The sequence below is a fragment of the Gobio gobio genome (genome assembly GCF_949357685.1).
Source record: "Gobio gobio genome assembly, chromosome: 16".
In the NCBI taxonomy this organism is placed as follows: domain Eukaryota; kingdom Metazoa; phylum Chordata; class Actinopteri; order Cypriniformes; family Gobionidae; genus Gobio; species Gobio gobio.
The window spans coordinates 7,521,748-7,535,614 of NC_137109.1; the positions used below are offsets into that span (position 1 = coordinate 7,521,748).

General features: G+C 37.6%; 1 protein-coding gene across 1 annotated transcript in view; it reads left to right on the forward strand.

The window, feature by feature from the left end:
- prps1b (phosphoribosyl pyrophosphate synthetase 1B) overlaps positions 1-13,867 on the forward strand; it is a 35,740-nt gene that overhangs the window by 19,900 nt on the left and 1,973 nt on the right. Inside the window, exons 2-6 of the mRNA XM_079839536.1 lie at positions 2,241-2,424; positions 2,578-2,676; positions 5,588-5,712; positions 5,797-5,970; positions 8,043-8,202. Of these exons, the coding sequence (XP_079695662.1) occupies positions 2,241-2,424; positions 2,578-2,676; positions 5,588-5,712; positions 5,797-5,970; positions 8,043-8,202 (742 nt within the window). The remainder of the gene's footprint in view (positions 1-2,240; positions 2,425-2,577; positions 2,677-5,587; positions 5,713-5,796; positions 5,971-8,042; positions 8,203-13,867) is intronic.

Below are 13,867 nucleotides of genomic sequence, written 5' to 3' on the forward strand. Positions count from 1 at the left end.
GGCGCGGCAAAAAAAATCAACCAATCAGAATTTTGGTCGAGCCACAACGTATCGACTAATGATCGACTAATCGACTGGGAGATTACAGCCCTACACACAGGAGTCCACATCTGTTTCGGCCATGCAAAACACCTCTCCGCTTAACAGACACAGGGACTGGAGCTGTTACCCAGGGAGTCGCGGGACACCTATTTACATTAAGACAGATGGGGGGGCCATTTGTGTATTGTGTTTCTCACTTTTACCCTGTGTGGAAAACTACTGAAGGGTTGTTTAGACATTGGGGGTATAAGAGCTCGGGCCTTCTTTTGTTTTAGTGGTTCACACCCGAGGCAGGCATCGCAGGACTGTGTTGACTGTGGGCTCTTTCTTGCAAGAAAAATACATCTTTATAAAGAGAATTTTCATAAGGTTTGTCTCTTATTAGTGATGTCAACAAATACATTTTCGCCGCAACAGTTGATGTCAGATTTCATTGGTGATTTCAAATAGGAAATTTAATCACAAGTTTTGGAGAATTTGATGTTTCCCCGTTCAAAGAGAGGCGTTTCAAAGATGGCCGCCGAGTGAAATGACTTGTCTTAAAGGAACTTAGTTGGAAGCAGGACTTGCTGACATCTTGGAAGTGACGTCAAATGACGCATCTCGCTGAGGTTGGGGTTGATGCATGTACCCCGAGTTCACTGGTCGACTTTGAATGGCGTTCCTTCCAGACGTTATTTCCAAGAACAAAGTTGGAAGAGTCAAAATCTGAGCTTGATGGAACGCAGCATTAGTATCGTCCTCAGCAAACTTAACCCTCAGATTTTTTTCTGTGAATTTGTGTTTTTGCCGATTTCCCATTCTATTCCCATGGTCGGTCATTTATGACCGAAGACAATGAACGCTACTTTTTTTTTTTACGACCAATTAGCATGCTCGAATCATGACCCCAATTTTTGTGTGTGTTTACATGCCTAATGCTAGAAAAGTCACCAAGTTTCATATTCTGATGAAGCTGTGATTTTTTTTTTAAAATTCAAAACAGAAACTTTTCCTGTCAGTAATGACCGAAGAGCACCAGAGGGTTAAAGTCATGTAGTGGAAGTTATGGCCGACTTGATTGTGACATTTCTGTAATTTCATTACTAACTAATGTAAGTAAAAAGCCAAAGGACAAATAAATATATTAATCACAAATACAAAAGAAAATTTAGCAGCAATTATCGGGGGCATGTGACATGCAATCATGGCTAGGAGCTTCAGAAACACGGCAACAGTAACAAGTAATTAAAGATGTTTTTATACAGTTTTAGTCAAAATAGCTGAAAAATTACACACTGTAATATGATTAACTTTTGACCAATAGGTGGGGCTGTTATCAAATTATTATGGTGTGGTAAGTGTGAGGTGACAATGACATAAATATGCTTCTCGTTTCTTATTTGTGCATCCTCATTTCCTTTCCTCGCGTCTCAGCTCCACCCCGTAGGATGCGAGGGAAGAAAATGAGGACTGAGGAATCGAAGGAAAGCTTATTTGTATATTGGGATAGTCTTCACAGCGTCATCAGCTGCGCTCACGGGATTTGTTCAAGTTTGGTTATTTAAGAAATGAATAAATAATAATAGTAATAAAGCAATATTCACTGTTGAAATATGGTGATATATGGTCTATTTAAACTGCAAAGGTAAAGCATAAATTAAAATGATTGTGACGTGGGACGGGGGAGCAGAATTCATACTTGCGTCAGGCTTCTCGTCAAGAACGGTTTGGTCGGTTTTGGACTTTTTGCCGGCATGGTCTGAAGATGATGTGAGTCAATTTAGGTGAAAATCAGACCAGCGGTCTAGGAGGAGTTCGAAAAAGGAGGTTTTCAATTCAAAATGGTGGACATAAAGTTTGCGCAAATATGGCATAATTGGTATTGTTGTTCTCGGCATGACCCAAGGAAACTATCAAGACTCGTTTCATTATAATAGCTAAATTAATCAAAAGTTATTCGCATTTTTAGAAGTTTCATTATAACTTTTGACCACAAGTTGGCACTGTCTCAACTTGGAGAACATTCAGGGCATCCCGTTTCGTAATTTCGCAATACTGTCCCGAGAATATTTCACTGAATACCTGGACCAATTTGGACTCGGGGAAAAAACATTTCGAGTCCCGAACGCTCAAGCTCAAGTTGTACTCAAGCCTATAAGTGCTTTGCTAACTTTGACCTGTTCCTAATGTCTTTAATGTTGTTGTGTCCTGTGCAGTGTGGAGATCGGAGAGAGTGTCCGCGGGGAGGATGTCTACATTGTCCAGAGTGGCTGCGGCGAAATTAATGATAACCTTATGGAACTCCTGATAATGATCAACGCCTGCAAGATAGCATCGGCTTGCAGAGTCACCGCGGTCATCCCGTGCTTCCCATACGCCCGGCAAGATAAGAAAGACAAGGTGGGGTGAAGGTTAAACACCAGGATTTGTTATGAAATCTGTGCCATTACCAGTCTGTGGACGTTTGTTTGCACGCTCGCAGAATGTTTTGGACTTTGTTGGAAAGTCGTTTGCTTAATGAATCATGTTTGATCTTCTGTTTGTTTTCTGCAGAGCCGGGCGCCAATTTCTGCAAAGTTGGTGGCAAACATGCTGTCGGTGTCTGGTGCCGACCACATCATAACCATGGATCTGCATGCGTCTCAGATACAGGTGGGGTTCATGGCTCTGAAAACGTATTTTAGTGAACGTGACTTGTTATTTTGATGGTCCACTTTAGATAATTTACTAACTATAAGAAACTTTGCAACTACGTACCACCTAACTCTCATTAGATTATAAGTAGACTGTTTCAGAGGAAATAATGTCAAGACATTGAATAATGCTATGCGTTTCAGCCCTCCAGGTAATGTGATGATGTTGGACCGGCCACTGTATCCGCTCACAGCAGGCTCATGCTGTGCAGTAATTAGCCAGCGCGTTTTGTAGAGAAGTGAAAACAGGTCGCACCTCAACAAAAAACAGCTGTTCGTCCATTTTGGCTGAACTTTCAAATGTTACGGAAAGGGTGAACCTGGTTCTTGAAGGGTGAACCCGCGTCTTCATTTAAAATAACGAAGTTGAGTGTGCAAAAGACGTGATGTGAACTGTAGTGTGCTAGCACAAGAGCAGACAAGAGTCTGTTTATACCATTGTGCCATGGAAGAAAGCACAGGAACAGGGAAGGAATTCAGGGCAGGATAAGAAACAAGAAAAGGAGAGATGATGTATTAGAGCCAGGTCATTTGCGAGACCTGTCAAACTTTCAATGTGGCCAAAACAGAGAATTAAGGGCCATTCACACAGAACAGATTTTTGTGGTTAAAAACACGAGACGTAGAACGTTGTCATGTGCGGGATGTTGCAAAAGACGCAAAAAAGATTCTCCCAAACCATGGAAGAACGACACAACATACGAAAAAGGCCTAAAGAAATAACCAATGTCAAAATATAATTTAAGGCCTAAAGAAATAACCAATGTCAAAATATAATTTAAGGCCTAAAGAAATAACCAATGTCAAAATATAATTTAAGGCCTAAAGAAATAACCAATGCCAAAATATAACTTAAGGCCTAAAGAAATAACCAATGCCAAAATATAATTTAAGGCCTAAAGAAATAACCAATGCCAAAATATAATTTAAGGCCTAAAGAAATAACCAATGCCAAAATATAACTTAAAGAGCAGCTATTATGGCATTTAAAATGTTCCAAATATTGTTTTAGAAGTCCCCAACAACAGTTTTGCATGCATGCAATGACAAAAAAGACTTTAGTTTTCTTATAATATGCATTTATTTTTACCTGTTTTGACAGCGATTCTCAAATGATTCCTTTAGTGATTCACTTTTCAAAACCCCGCCTTTACGTGACGCTAATCTGCCGTTATTGGTCCGATGACCCAGTCAGTTGTGATTGGTTTAGTCTGTGCAGATATTTTCGGAAACGGAACGCCCATCAAAGTCTTATAGTGACAGTAATTTGTTAATATGTGTCAGGAGTTATGAATATGAAAACAGCGTCGGTACTGTTTGATTGTAATATGAGCCTCAGCTGATCTCATTCATAAAAAACTCCTCTATTCTCCTCACGAAGACTCGCGACAAATCAACATCCCTCAGGGCTTTTAGTTCAAAAGTGTGCAGATGAGGAGAAATATTGATAGATTCTCATATGTCTGTGTCAAATTTCTAAACAGAGGAGTATTTTTTTATTCAATACTTCCTCAAAATGCGCAGATGTAGCCTAATCATGAGCGATTGAGTCTCTTATGTGTTGTTTTCAGTTCATCCTGGCAGCCGGAGGGCGCTCTGTGCACATGTAGTCCATATATGATACAGACAGACGAAGAAGAACCATGTGCCATAATAGAAGTCCATAATAAAAGCTTCCTGAGATCGCGAAACATGCGAATAGAGACATTTGACGATTAAATAAACACACAATCGCGACAATGTATGGTTTGTCTTCAAGCCACTTAGTCTTCAAATGCTCATCCTTGGGCAGATGAAAAAAGTTTGCTTTTGAGTCGCACTTCAGAACACAGCGTCTCGTCTCCATGATGTTTTCTAGTTTTCACTGGCGTCTCGTCTCCATGATGTTTTCTAGTTTTCACTGGCGTCTCGTCTCCATGATGTTTTCTAGTTTTCACTGGCGTCTCGTGGTCATGATGTTTTCTAGTTTTCACTGGCGTCTCGTGGCCATGATGTTTTCTAGTTTTCACTGGCGTCTCGTGGTCATGATGTTTTCTAGTTTTCACTGGCGTCTCGTGGTCATGATGTTTTCTAGTTTTCACTGGCGTCTCGTGGCCATGATGTTTTCTAGTTTTCACTGGCGTCTCGTGGTCATGATGTTTTCTAGTTTTCACTGGCGTCTCGTGGTCATGATGTTTTCTAGTTTTCACTGGCGTCTCGTGGCCATGATGTTTTCTAGTTTTCACTGCCGTCTCGTCTCCATGATGTTTTCTAGTTTTCACTAGCGTCTCGTGGCCATGATGTTTTCTAGTTTTCACTGGCGTCTCGTCTCCATGATGTTTTCTAGTTTTCACTGGCGTCTCGTCTCCATGATGTTTTCTAGTTTTCACTGGCGTCTTGGAGCGCAATAAGTGGGCGTATCGTATTCAAATAACTTGACAAGTTGACGTCATCTAGTCAGAGAAAAAGCTTCGGTCTTCTAACGATTCTTAAAAATGACTCAGAGTCGACTCTTACTTTTGAAAGAAAATAACTTTATATACGGTGCACTGTCATATTTCAAACTTTACAGGATGTTTTTGTTCACTTAGATCTATGTTACACACTACATGTAAGGTAAATTTCAAAATTTCATGATAGGTGCTCTTTAAGGCCTAAAGAAATAACCAATGCCAAAATATAATTTATGCAAAGATAGTGCCCCCCAAAAATGTATACACACAAGTATGTGTGTAAGGAAATATTGATAAAATCGTGACCAAAACGGTTGCATTGGTCTTGTTTTAGACACCCACATGTGAAAACACGCACATATTCTTATTCAGTAATCACAAAATGAGCAAAAGGTGTGGGAATCATGCTCAAAGATCTGCATTTTGTCTCCTTTTTAGGGTTTTTTCGACATTCCAGTGGACAATTTGTATGCAGAGCCGGCCGTTTTGAAATGGATTAAGGAAAATATCCCAGAATGGAAGAACTGCACTATTGTGTCACCTGATGCTGGAGGAGCCAAGAGGTCTGTCGGCCGGCTGGTTTTCCGCCTGTTTCGTTATGCTCTTAACACGGTGAACTGCTGACTGAGCTGTTTTTCCTTTGACAGGGTGACCTCCATTGCAGACAGGCTAAATGTTGACTTTGCCCTTATTCACAAAGAAAGGAAAAAGGCAAATGAGGTGGACCGCATGGTTCTGGTTGGAGATGTGAAAGACCGGGTGGCCATATTGGTTGATGATATGGCAGACACCTGTGGGACCGTCTGCCATGCTGCCGATAAGTGAGAAACTTGTACAAATAATTAGGGATGCACGATATATCGGCAACATATCGTTATCGGCCGATAAATGATTATTTTTGATGTTATCGTTATCGGTCCAATAAGAAAATTTGACCGATATAGTCAAGCCGATAGATAATGTATTATTTCCTTCAGCTGAGACAGACGCGCTGTCCACCATGATGGGTTTGAATTGCTCTAAATATGTTTGGAATCACTTCGAAAAGGAAAATACAGTTATGTGCAACATGTGCAGCGCAAGTCTTCTATAATCTACATAAAATGATAATGAGAATAGAATAGGCTGTAAAAGAGCGTTGTGTTTCAGCGCGTTTGTTGAGGGAAGAGCGCGCCCACGGAGTTACACCTTCATGACCAGCACAGTCAAGTTTGCTTGTGCATTCACAGCCTTTTGTGCCATTGTAAGTTGTAATATTATATTTATTATTTTGTGTATATAATCCCATATAGGATGCGTTTGGTTGAGTTAATTAACGATGCGAAAGCACTTCATTGTACCGGCGCGCGCATTTCAAACAGAAATGCACAGCATTAATAACTACTGGGACTGTCCTATATATAACACTGCAATGAGAATATTTCTGTTATAAAACGTAGTGAATTCTCTGGGTTTAGTTGTTTTTCAGCGCGCTGTTGTGGGAAGCGTCAACAACGCATTCTGACCAGCACAGTCAAGTTCGCTTGTGCATTCGCGTCATTTTAAGCATATGTAAGTCGTAATATTACGTTTTTGTAGTATAAACATCTGATTAAAGTCATATAGGATGTGTTTGGTTAAGTCAATAACCCGCAGTGCTTCACTGTACCGGTGATCATCTTAAGTTTCAGCACGCTCTCAAACCGGGGAAGAGCATCCACAGGAGTTATAACCCTTCACCTATGCGTGATTTTGTGCTAATATAAGTTGTAATATTATATTTATTTTGTATAAATATCTGATTGTTCTCATATATGATGCGTTTAGTTGTTAATTAAACTTCTAAGCGCTTCAGTTTATGGTTGTTCGTTCATTCTCTCCAGCTTCAGCGCGCTCTCAAACAGCAACATTATTCCTAATAGACTAGACTAATATTACAGATGTTTACTATTACTGTAATATTAAACATATTTTTTTTTTCAAAAACACAGAAGCATTATTTTTTATAATTAGCACTTTTATTGTTCTCGTATCATTTCCATCAACAATATGGTTTGATTAAAACCATTTCTTTATCGTCTGTGCGGAGGTTATTTCATGCACTTGCATTCTGATTCTTTATTATGCAGCCTAAGTAATGCTGTTCAATTACTTGTTTGCATTATTTAGGTATATTATTTTTATTTTTTAGACAATATAATTTTTGGTAACATTTTACAAATAAGGTCTCATTTTATTAATGCATTAACTATCATGAACAAACAGAGAGCAATAACCTTTGTTTCTTGTGTTTTGTAACAGTCCATTCACAGTTCATACCTAATGTTAAAAGACACAACTTTGGGTCTGAATATGTTGAGATTAGCATGAACTAAAATGAATAAATCCTGTTGAAGTATTGTTCATTCATTGTTGGTTAACTAATACTAACAAAAATTAAACCTTATTGTAAAGTGTTAAAAAAAAAAATTGGCCATAGGAGTGTAAAATTAATTTGGAAAGGTAAGGAATCTCACACTGGTTCAAATAGGCTACTGTAGTGTATAGGTTTGATTCATGTTGAAGTGTTTGGGACATGGCTTTTAATGGTGAGCCTTTTGTTTTTGTAATCAGGCTCTCAGAGTTTATTAAAATTTGTATTTAGATTTATCGGCCAATATATCGGTTATCGGCTTTCAAATATTAAGAATTATCGGTTATCGGTATCGGCCAAAATGTTCATATCGGTGCATCCCTACAAATAATAATAAAAACACGTGTTGTTTGTATTGCAGACGCTGTTCAGAATGTGTCACTGGTCAGGATTTAAGATAAAAAACGATATGTGTTATTTGAAAATGTAAATGAGAAGCTGTTGCCAATGTTTGTAGTATTTATCGCATCATTCAGTCGTTTTGTTTTTTTCTGTATTTAGGTTACTATCGGCTGGTGCAGTCAAAGTATATGCCATCCTGACCCATGGCATCTTCTCCGGACCGGCCATTTCACGCATCAACAACGCTTGTTTTGAGGCTGTAGTCGTGACCAATACCATTCCTCAGGAGGAGAAGATGAAACACTGCCCCAAAATACAGGTTTGTCATGCCAGAAATGTTTGATTCAAGTCAAAACAAGGAATCCGTGTTGAATCATCATAGTGTGCATTGTTTTCATTATTTTTTTCCAAAATTGATAATTTAGTCCAAAAACAGCAAAATGTCTAAACATAAATAATTCTTAGTTTTCCCTGTCATAAAGACCTTAAACCTAAACAAACACACCGATGCTTTAATGGTAGGGTAAAACTGCGCGAACGGGCTCACACTGCAGATCATACTGTTGAGGACAACAGTTTAGGACCCAAGGACCTGATATGATGAACGAAGACCTGGGGTCTGATTTGACACAGGGTTCCTACGCGGTTTGGAAAAGTATGGAATTTGATTTGAGTAATTTCCAGGTCTGGAAAAGTATGGAAAAAATAAATCAGTATGGAAAAATGTTTATGTTTCCAGACTATTGTCCCTATTTCATTTTCTAAATATAAAATTAAGAATTTCTAAATGTATATAATAAATATATACACAATCGTTTTTTTTCAATGAATGAAACACTTGTAGCCTAGCTATGGCAGTAAAGGTCAGACCTGTGTGTTCCTTCCTTTCCTCAGTTCAACAGTGGTTAACACAGCACTTTGTAGTTTGAGAAAGCAAGTTGGGTTTGAGGATAAAACACAGTCGATGGTGGAGTTCTTAAAGGAATAGTACACCCAAAATGAAAATTTGTCATTTATTCACCCCCATGTCTTTCAAAACCATAAGACTTTATTATATTAACATTTTTAATATTTTAAATCTGAGAGATTTCAGTCCCTTTATTAAAGGACTTGTTCACCCCAAAATGAAAATGTCCTAATCATTTATGATTCATTAATGATCTGGATTGAGTTATCTAAGATCACTGCGCGTTCCTGTGTTCCCTGAAGAGGGCAGATTCAGCGATACTCGAAACTACACTCAGTAAAGCAGCCATTGGCTGGCGTCAAGACAGCGTAATGACATCATATAATTAAAAAAGACACCTGGCAAAAAACTTGACAAAGTAAAAAAGAAAAAAAAAGAAAACGCACAATGAATTTCTGGCCTTTATAAGGAAACCGCTAAACGACCAAACCAACATAACATTTATAATAGATAAATGGATTTTTTTAATAACATGATTCCTAATTATTTATATTCATGATTTTATTGTGTTTGTACACCCTTTACATTTTTATTTCAATGTTCTAATTAGCAATTCATTTAGTTTTTAATTAGATTTGAAGCAGATTTGTTACGTGACCGCATTAAAGTTTCTTAAGGGTTAAGATCAAGTTCTCTGCATCTCCTGCGCTGCATCAGGCCATCCCATAATATCCGTCATCACTCAAATTAATGCACAGCTCTGTGAGAGGAAGATCACGTCCCGAGATTCTGCACTCAAACGTGGCGTCATCAAACTACGCCTTTTGTTTTGTATAAGTGATCTCTAGGGGACGGAAAAGTTACATAGTGCAGCTTTAAAGAAATTTATTTGTAATCATTTGTAAATGAGCATAGTACAAACTAATCAGAAAATTATACAATACATGGCCTTAAAGGAAGAGTAGGGCTGTGCGATATTGAAGAAAAATGGCTTGTTAAATAATGCAATACAATATGGCTTTAAGTGTATAAAATCTATTTAAATTATATAAAAAAAAATATTTAAAAATTGAGAATGATGCCAGTTTCACATTGTTTCTGGGAAAAGAAAGCATCGCTACAACTTCTGAAAGTGACCAGCAGTGTTTTAGCAAAAATGAATGTCACAAATCTAACAATATAATTTTAACATCAATGTAAACAAACAAAACATGTAATGCCAATATTTAAATACCAAAAACTCTTTGCTTGACTTGGTAATATATAGTTATATCAACCTAAAACTTCACATCCAGGTAAACACCAGGACATCCAGGACACCTGAATGATTATTTTTGTTATTTTAATTTATCTTTGTTATTAAAAATTAGAAATAAAAACAGTAGTTTTACATAAGTTTTACATAGATACATAATAAAGCTACAAGACAGCCATTTTGACATAACTGTGTGTATTTGACAGTTTGAGTGTGTAACAAGACCTGAAACAGAACTGAAGGGGTCACACGCTTTCAGAGAGGCGGCTTGTGCGCACGTTTCGGTGTGTGTGTGTGTGTCAGACAGCGCGAGTTGTTTTTCGCACGTTATTGTGTTTAATAACTCTTTTTAATGTCAAGCAAGTCACAGAAGTAGCAGTCGTGTGCCCAGTCTATTCTCTGCTGTATGCGTCGACCTAAAACATACACTTTTCACAATGTTGAAGTAGCCTATTAAAGTCATTCAGATATTGCGTGCCGTTGCGATATGCATATCACGATATTTCGATATATTATGCAGCCCTAGAAAAGAGATACAAATTATGCTTTTTCCGGTTCTGGTTCCGGTTCTGCCTAACAATTCCGGTTCCATAAAAATTATTAAACAAGTAGTGGTAAAGGAAAAAGGCACAATACGCAACTCAAACAATCATTTTTGTGTTTATTACTCGCTCTAAAATTTATTTACTGGTTGGCAATGTCAAAAAAAGTCCTGTATTGAACAGATGTTACAGTATTTAGCCATTCTTGCAAAAAAAAAAAAAAAAAAAATGTATGGACATTAAAATTAAATATGTTGAAATGAACACCTCTGAAATTGTCTGATTACATTTTCTGTCTCTGAATAAAACCAAGTTATACAATATATTTATTAGTTATATTTATTAATTAGTTGTATATTAATTTAATAGTAATTCAGTTATTCAGTGAACTTGTAAATAATAAATGGAAATTCAGCATTACTCCAATCTCTCTATCTCTCTATCTATCTATCTCTCTATCTATCTATCTATCTATCTATCTATCTATCTATCTATCTATCTATCTCTCTATCTCTCTATCTATCTCTCTATCTATCTCTCTATCTATATATATATATATATATATATATATATCTATATCTATATATATCTCTATATCTATATATATCTCTATATCTATCTATATCTCTATATATATCTATATATATCTATATATATAGGATATTGATAGTTTATTACTACTGAAATAGAATGGCAATGGGGATGTGCAAGGTGCAGCAGTTTTCCTTAAACAGTTGAATATGACATGTTTTGAGGCTTATTCCGTGCTGTTGCAAATGTTTTGTCAAATTGCTAGTGCAGCCTCCTTTTCATGTTATTAACTTTTCACATGTGATAAATTTTGCTTCATCGGCATTCATTCTTTGGAAATTAATCCTGTGACTTTCTCTTCACCGTGCGAAAATATCTGACGCAAAACCGTGAATGTGTCTAGCGCGAGGGCTTTCAGTGCTGAACTGCGTTAATTGGTTGCACTCCTGGAAGCGTCAGGCAATGTCATTAATATTCATGATGAGGTGAGCTGTCGCCCGCTATTAAAGGTTACGCTCCCAGCGCTCGCACACACATTGCACCAGAACCGTTTTCGAAACCGAAACTTAGGAATTTTGCGCGGTTCTGGTATTTTTCAAAAAACAGTATCGGTTTTGCATAAGAACCGGTTCTCGGTTCCCAACCCTACTTACAATACATTAAACAAGTGAAACAAATACCTCGTTGGCTGATTGTTATGAAAAGAGGTCCTTGTGTCCTTTGTTTTTGCTCTTGACAGTCCGTTTGACTTGTGAGAATACTCATTTTAAACTCAATGCAACTTGGCAGAGCCTCGTCTGCTCATCGTCAGTCCGTCGGGGGCGACTCAGCAGTTCTTACTTTCCGCTAAAGCAACACATTATCGCGAGCCTTGCGTTTTAAAGAGCCATGAATGAATTTATCACATACATCACATTTTTAAATTGTACCTCAAATAGATTATTGATACAAAATTATGGATTCATTATAAATGATTTGATTATGAAACATACACAGAACTTTACACGACAACACTTACACATTTATTCAGCAAGGATGCATTCAATTGATTAAGTGACAGTATAGACGTTTATAATGTTGCAAACACTTTATACTTCAGATACATGCTGTTCTTTTGAACTGTCTATTCATTCAATTAAATTCTGTTTTCAACACTTATAATAATCATTAAATGTTTCTTGAGCAGCAAATCATCATATTAGAATGATTTCTGAAGGATCATGTGACACCAAACACTGGAGTAATTCATCTTTGATCACAGGAATAATTAGCCACGGTTACATGTGCACTTTTGTGATTTAAAATCATTCCGATTGAAAGATTCGGTGGACTGTTCACATGAGACCGATCGGGTGTTTACATGTGCTGACTTTCAGTCAGGATCATTTTGTGACATGCGCACACAGTTTGTCTGCCGCATCAGATTCGTAACGTTATTATCGTGGATCAATAGTTCTGTGTTGGTAATTTTTATATTTACTTATTTTTCTGTGGGCGGACATGCAGTAGTTTAACCTAATTTATGTCCTATACAATGGCTATTTCAATAGCTGTGAATGATGAATGCGGAATCAAAATGAATTCAATTCATTTATTTTGAAAAACACCAAATTAACAATAAAATGCACCCAAATTATTAAAGGGTTAGTTCACCCAAAAATGTAAATTCTGTCATTAATTACTTACCCGTAAGACTTCAGATTTCAACTAAAATATCTTCATTTGTGTTCTGAAGATGAACGGAGGTCTTACGGGTGTCCAACGACATGAGGGTAAGTAATTAATGACAGAATTTTCATTTTTGGGTGAACTAACCCTTTAATAAAAACATTGGATATATACGGTGAAACATGAATGAAAGCATTCAAGACTCATTTCTAGTATATAAATACTAAATACATTGATATTTCAGACCAGTCCCTCCAGAAAAACGCGATTATGCGATCGCGTGATTTAACGCATAATCAGCCAAAGTCCGCATATTCATGCGGGGGCCGCATTTTTTCAAATATGCCGCACTTTCGCCGCATAAATTGCCTATTTCCGTGTGCAAAATATGCGGGGCTAGCATGATTTCATAATCCCCGCATTTTCATTGCAAAAAAAGTCATATATATATTAGCAGAAAGTTGAAAAATGTTTGTTTACTTCACACAAGAGCCTCCATTTCCCCCCTATTGCCATGGGAACGCTTTGAAGGGACGTAATTACCTGACGTGAAAGTCATCGAAAAGCTGCAAACCCCGTGGAGAAACATGGATATCGGTGAAACCATGATGAAGCGCAAACTCCCATTTGCCAACAAAAATAACAGCAAAAGACGCGCGCAAAGCAGTTTCCCGGTGTGCTGACTGATTTCAAAACACAGCCTCATCATGAAGCTTCGAAGCGTTATGAATCAATGAGTCGATTCAGCGGTTTGAAGCGTTTAAATCAATGAGTCGATTCAGCGGTTTGAAGCGTTTAAATCAGTGAGTCGATTCAGCGGTTTGAAGCGTTATGAATCAATGAGTGGATTCAGCGGTTTGAAGCGTTTAAATCAGTGAGTCGATTCAGCGGTTTGAAGCGTTTAAATCAGTGAGTCGATTCAGCGGTTTGAAGCGTTATGAATCAATGAGTGGATTCAGCGGTTTGGATTGCCAAAGTCACGTATTTCAGGAGTTTGACCCGCGATCCGAATCAAGAATCGACTCGCTGATTCATAGCATCATGATGCTGTGTTTTGAAATCGGTCATCACTATATAAGTC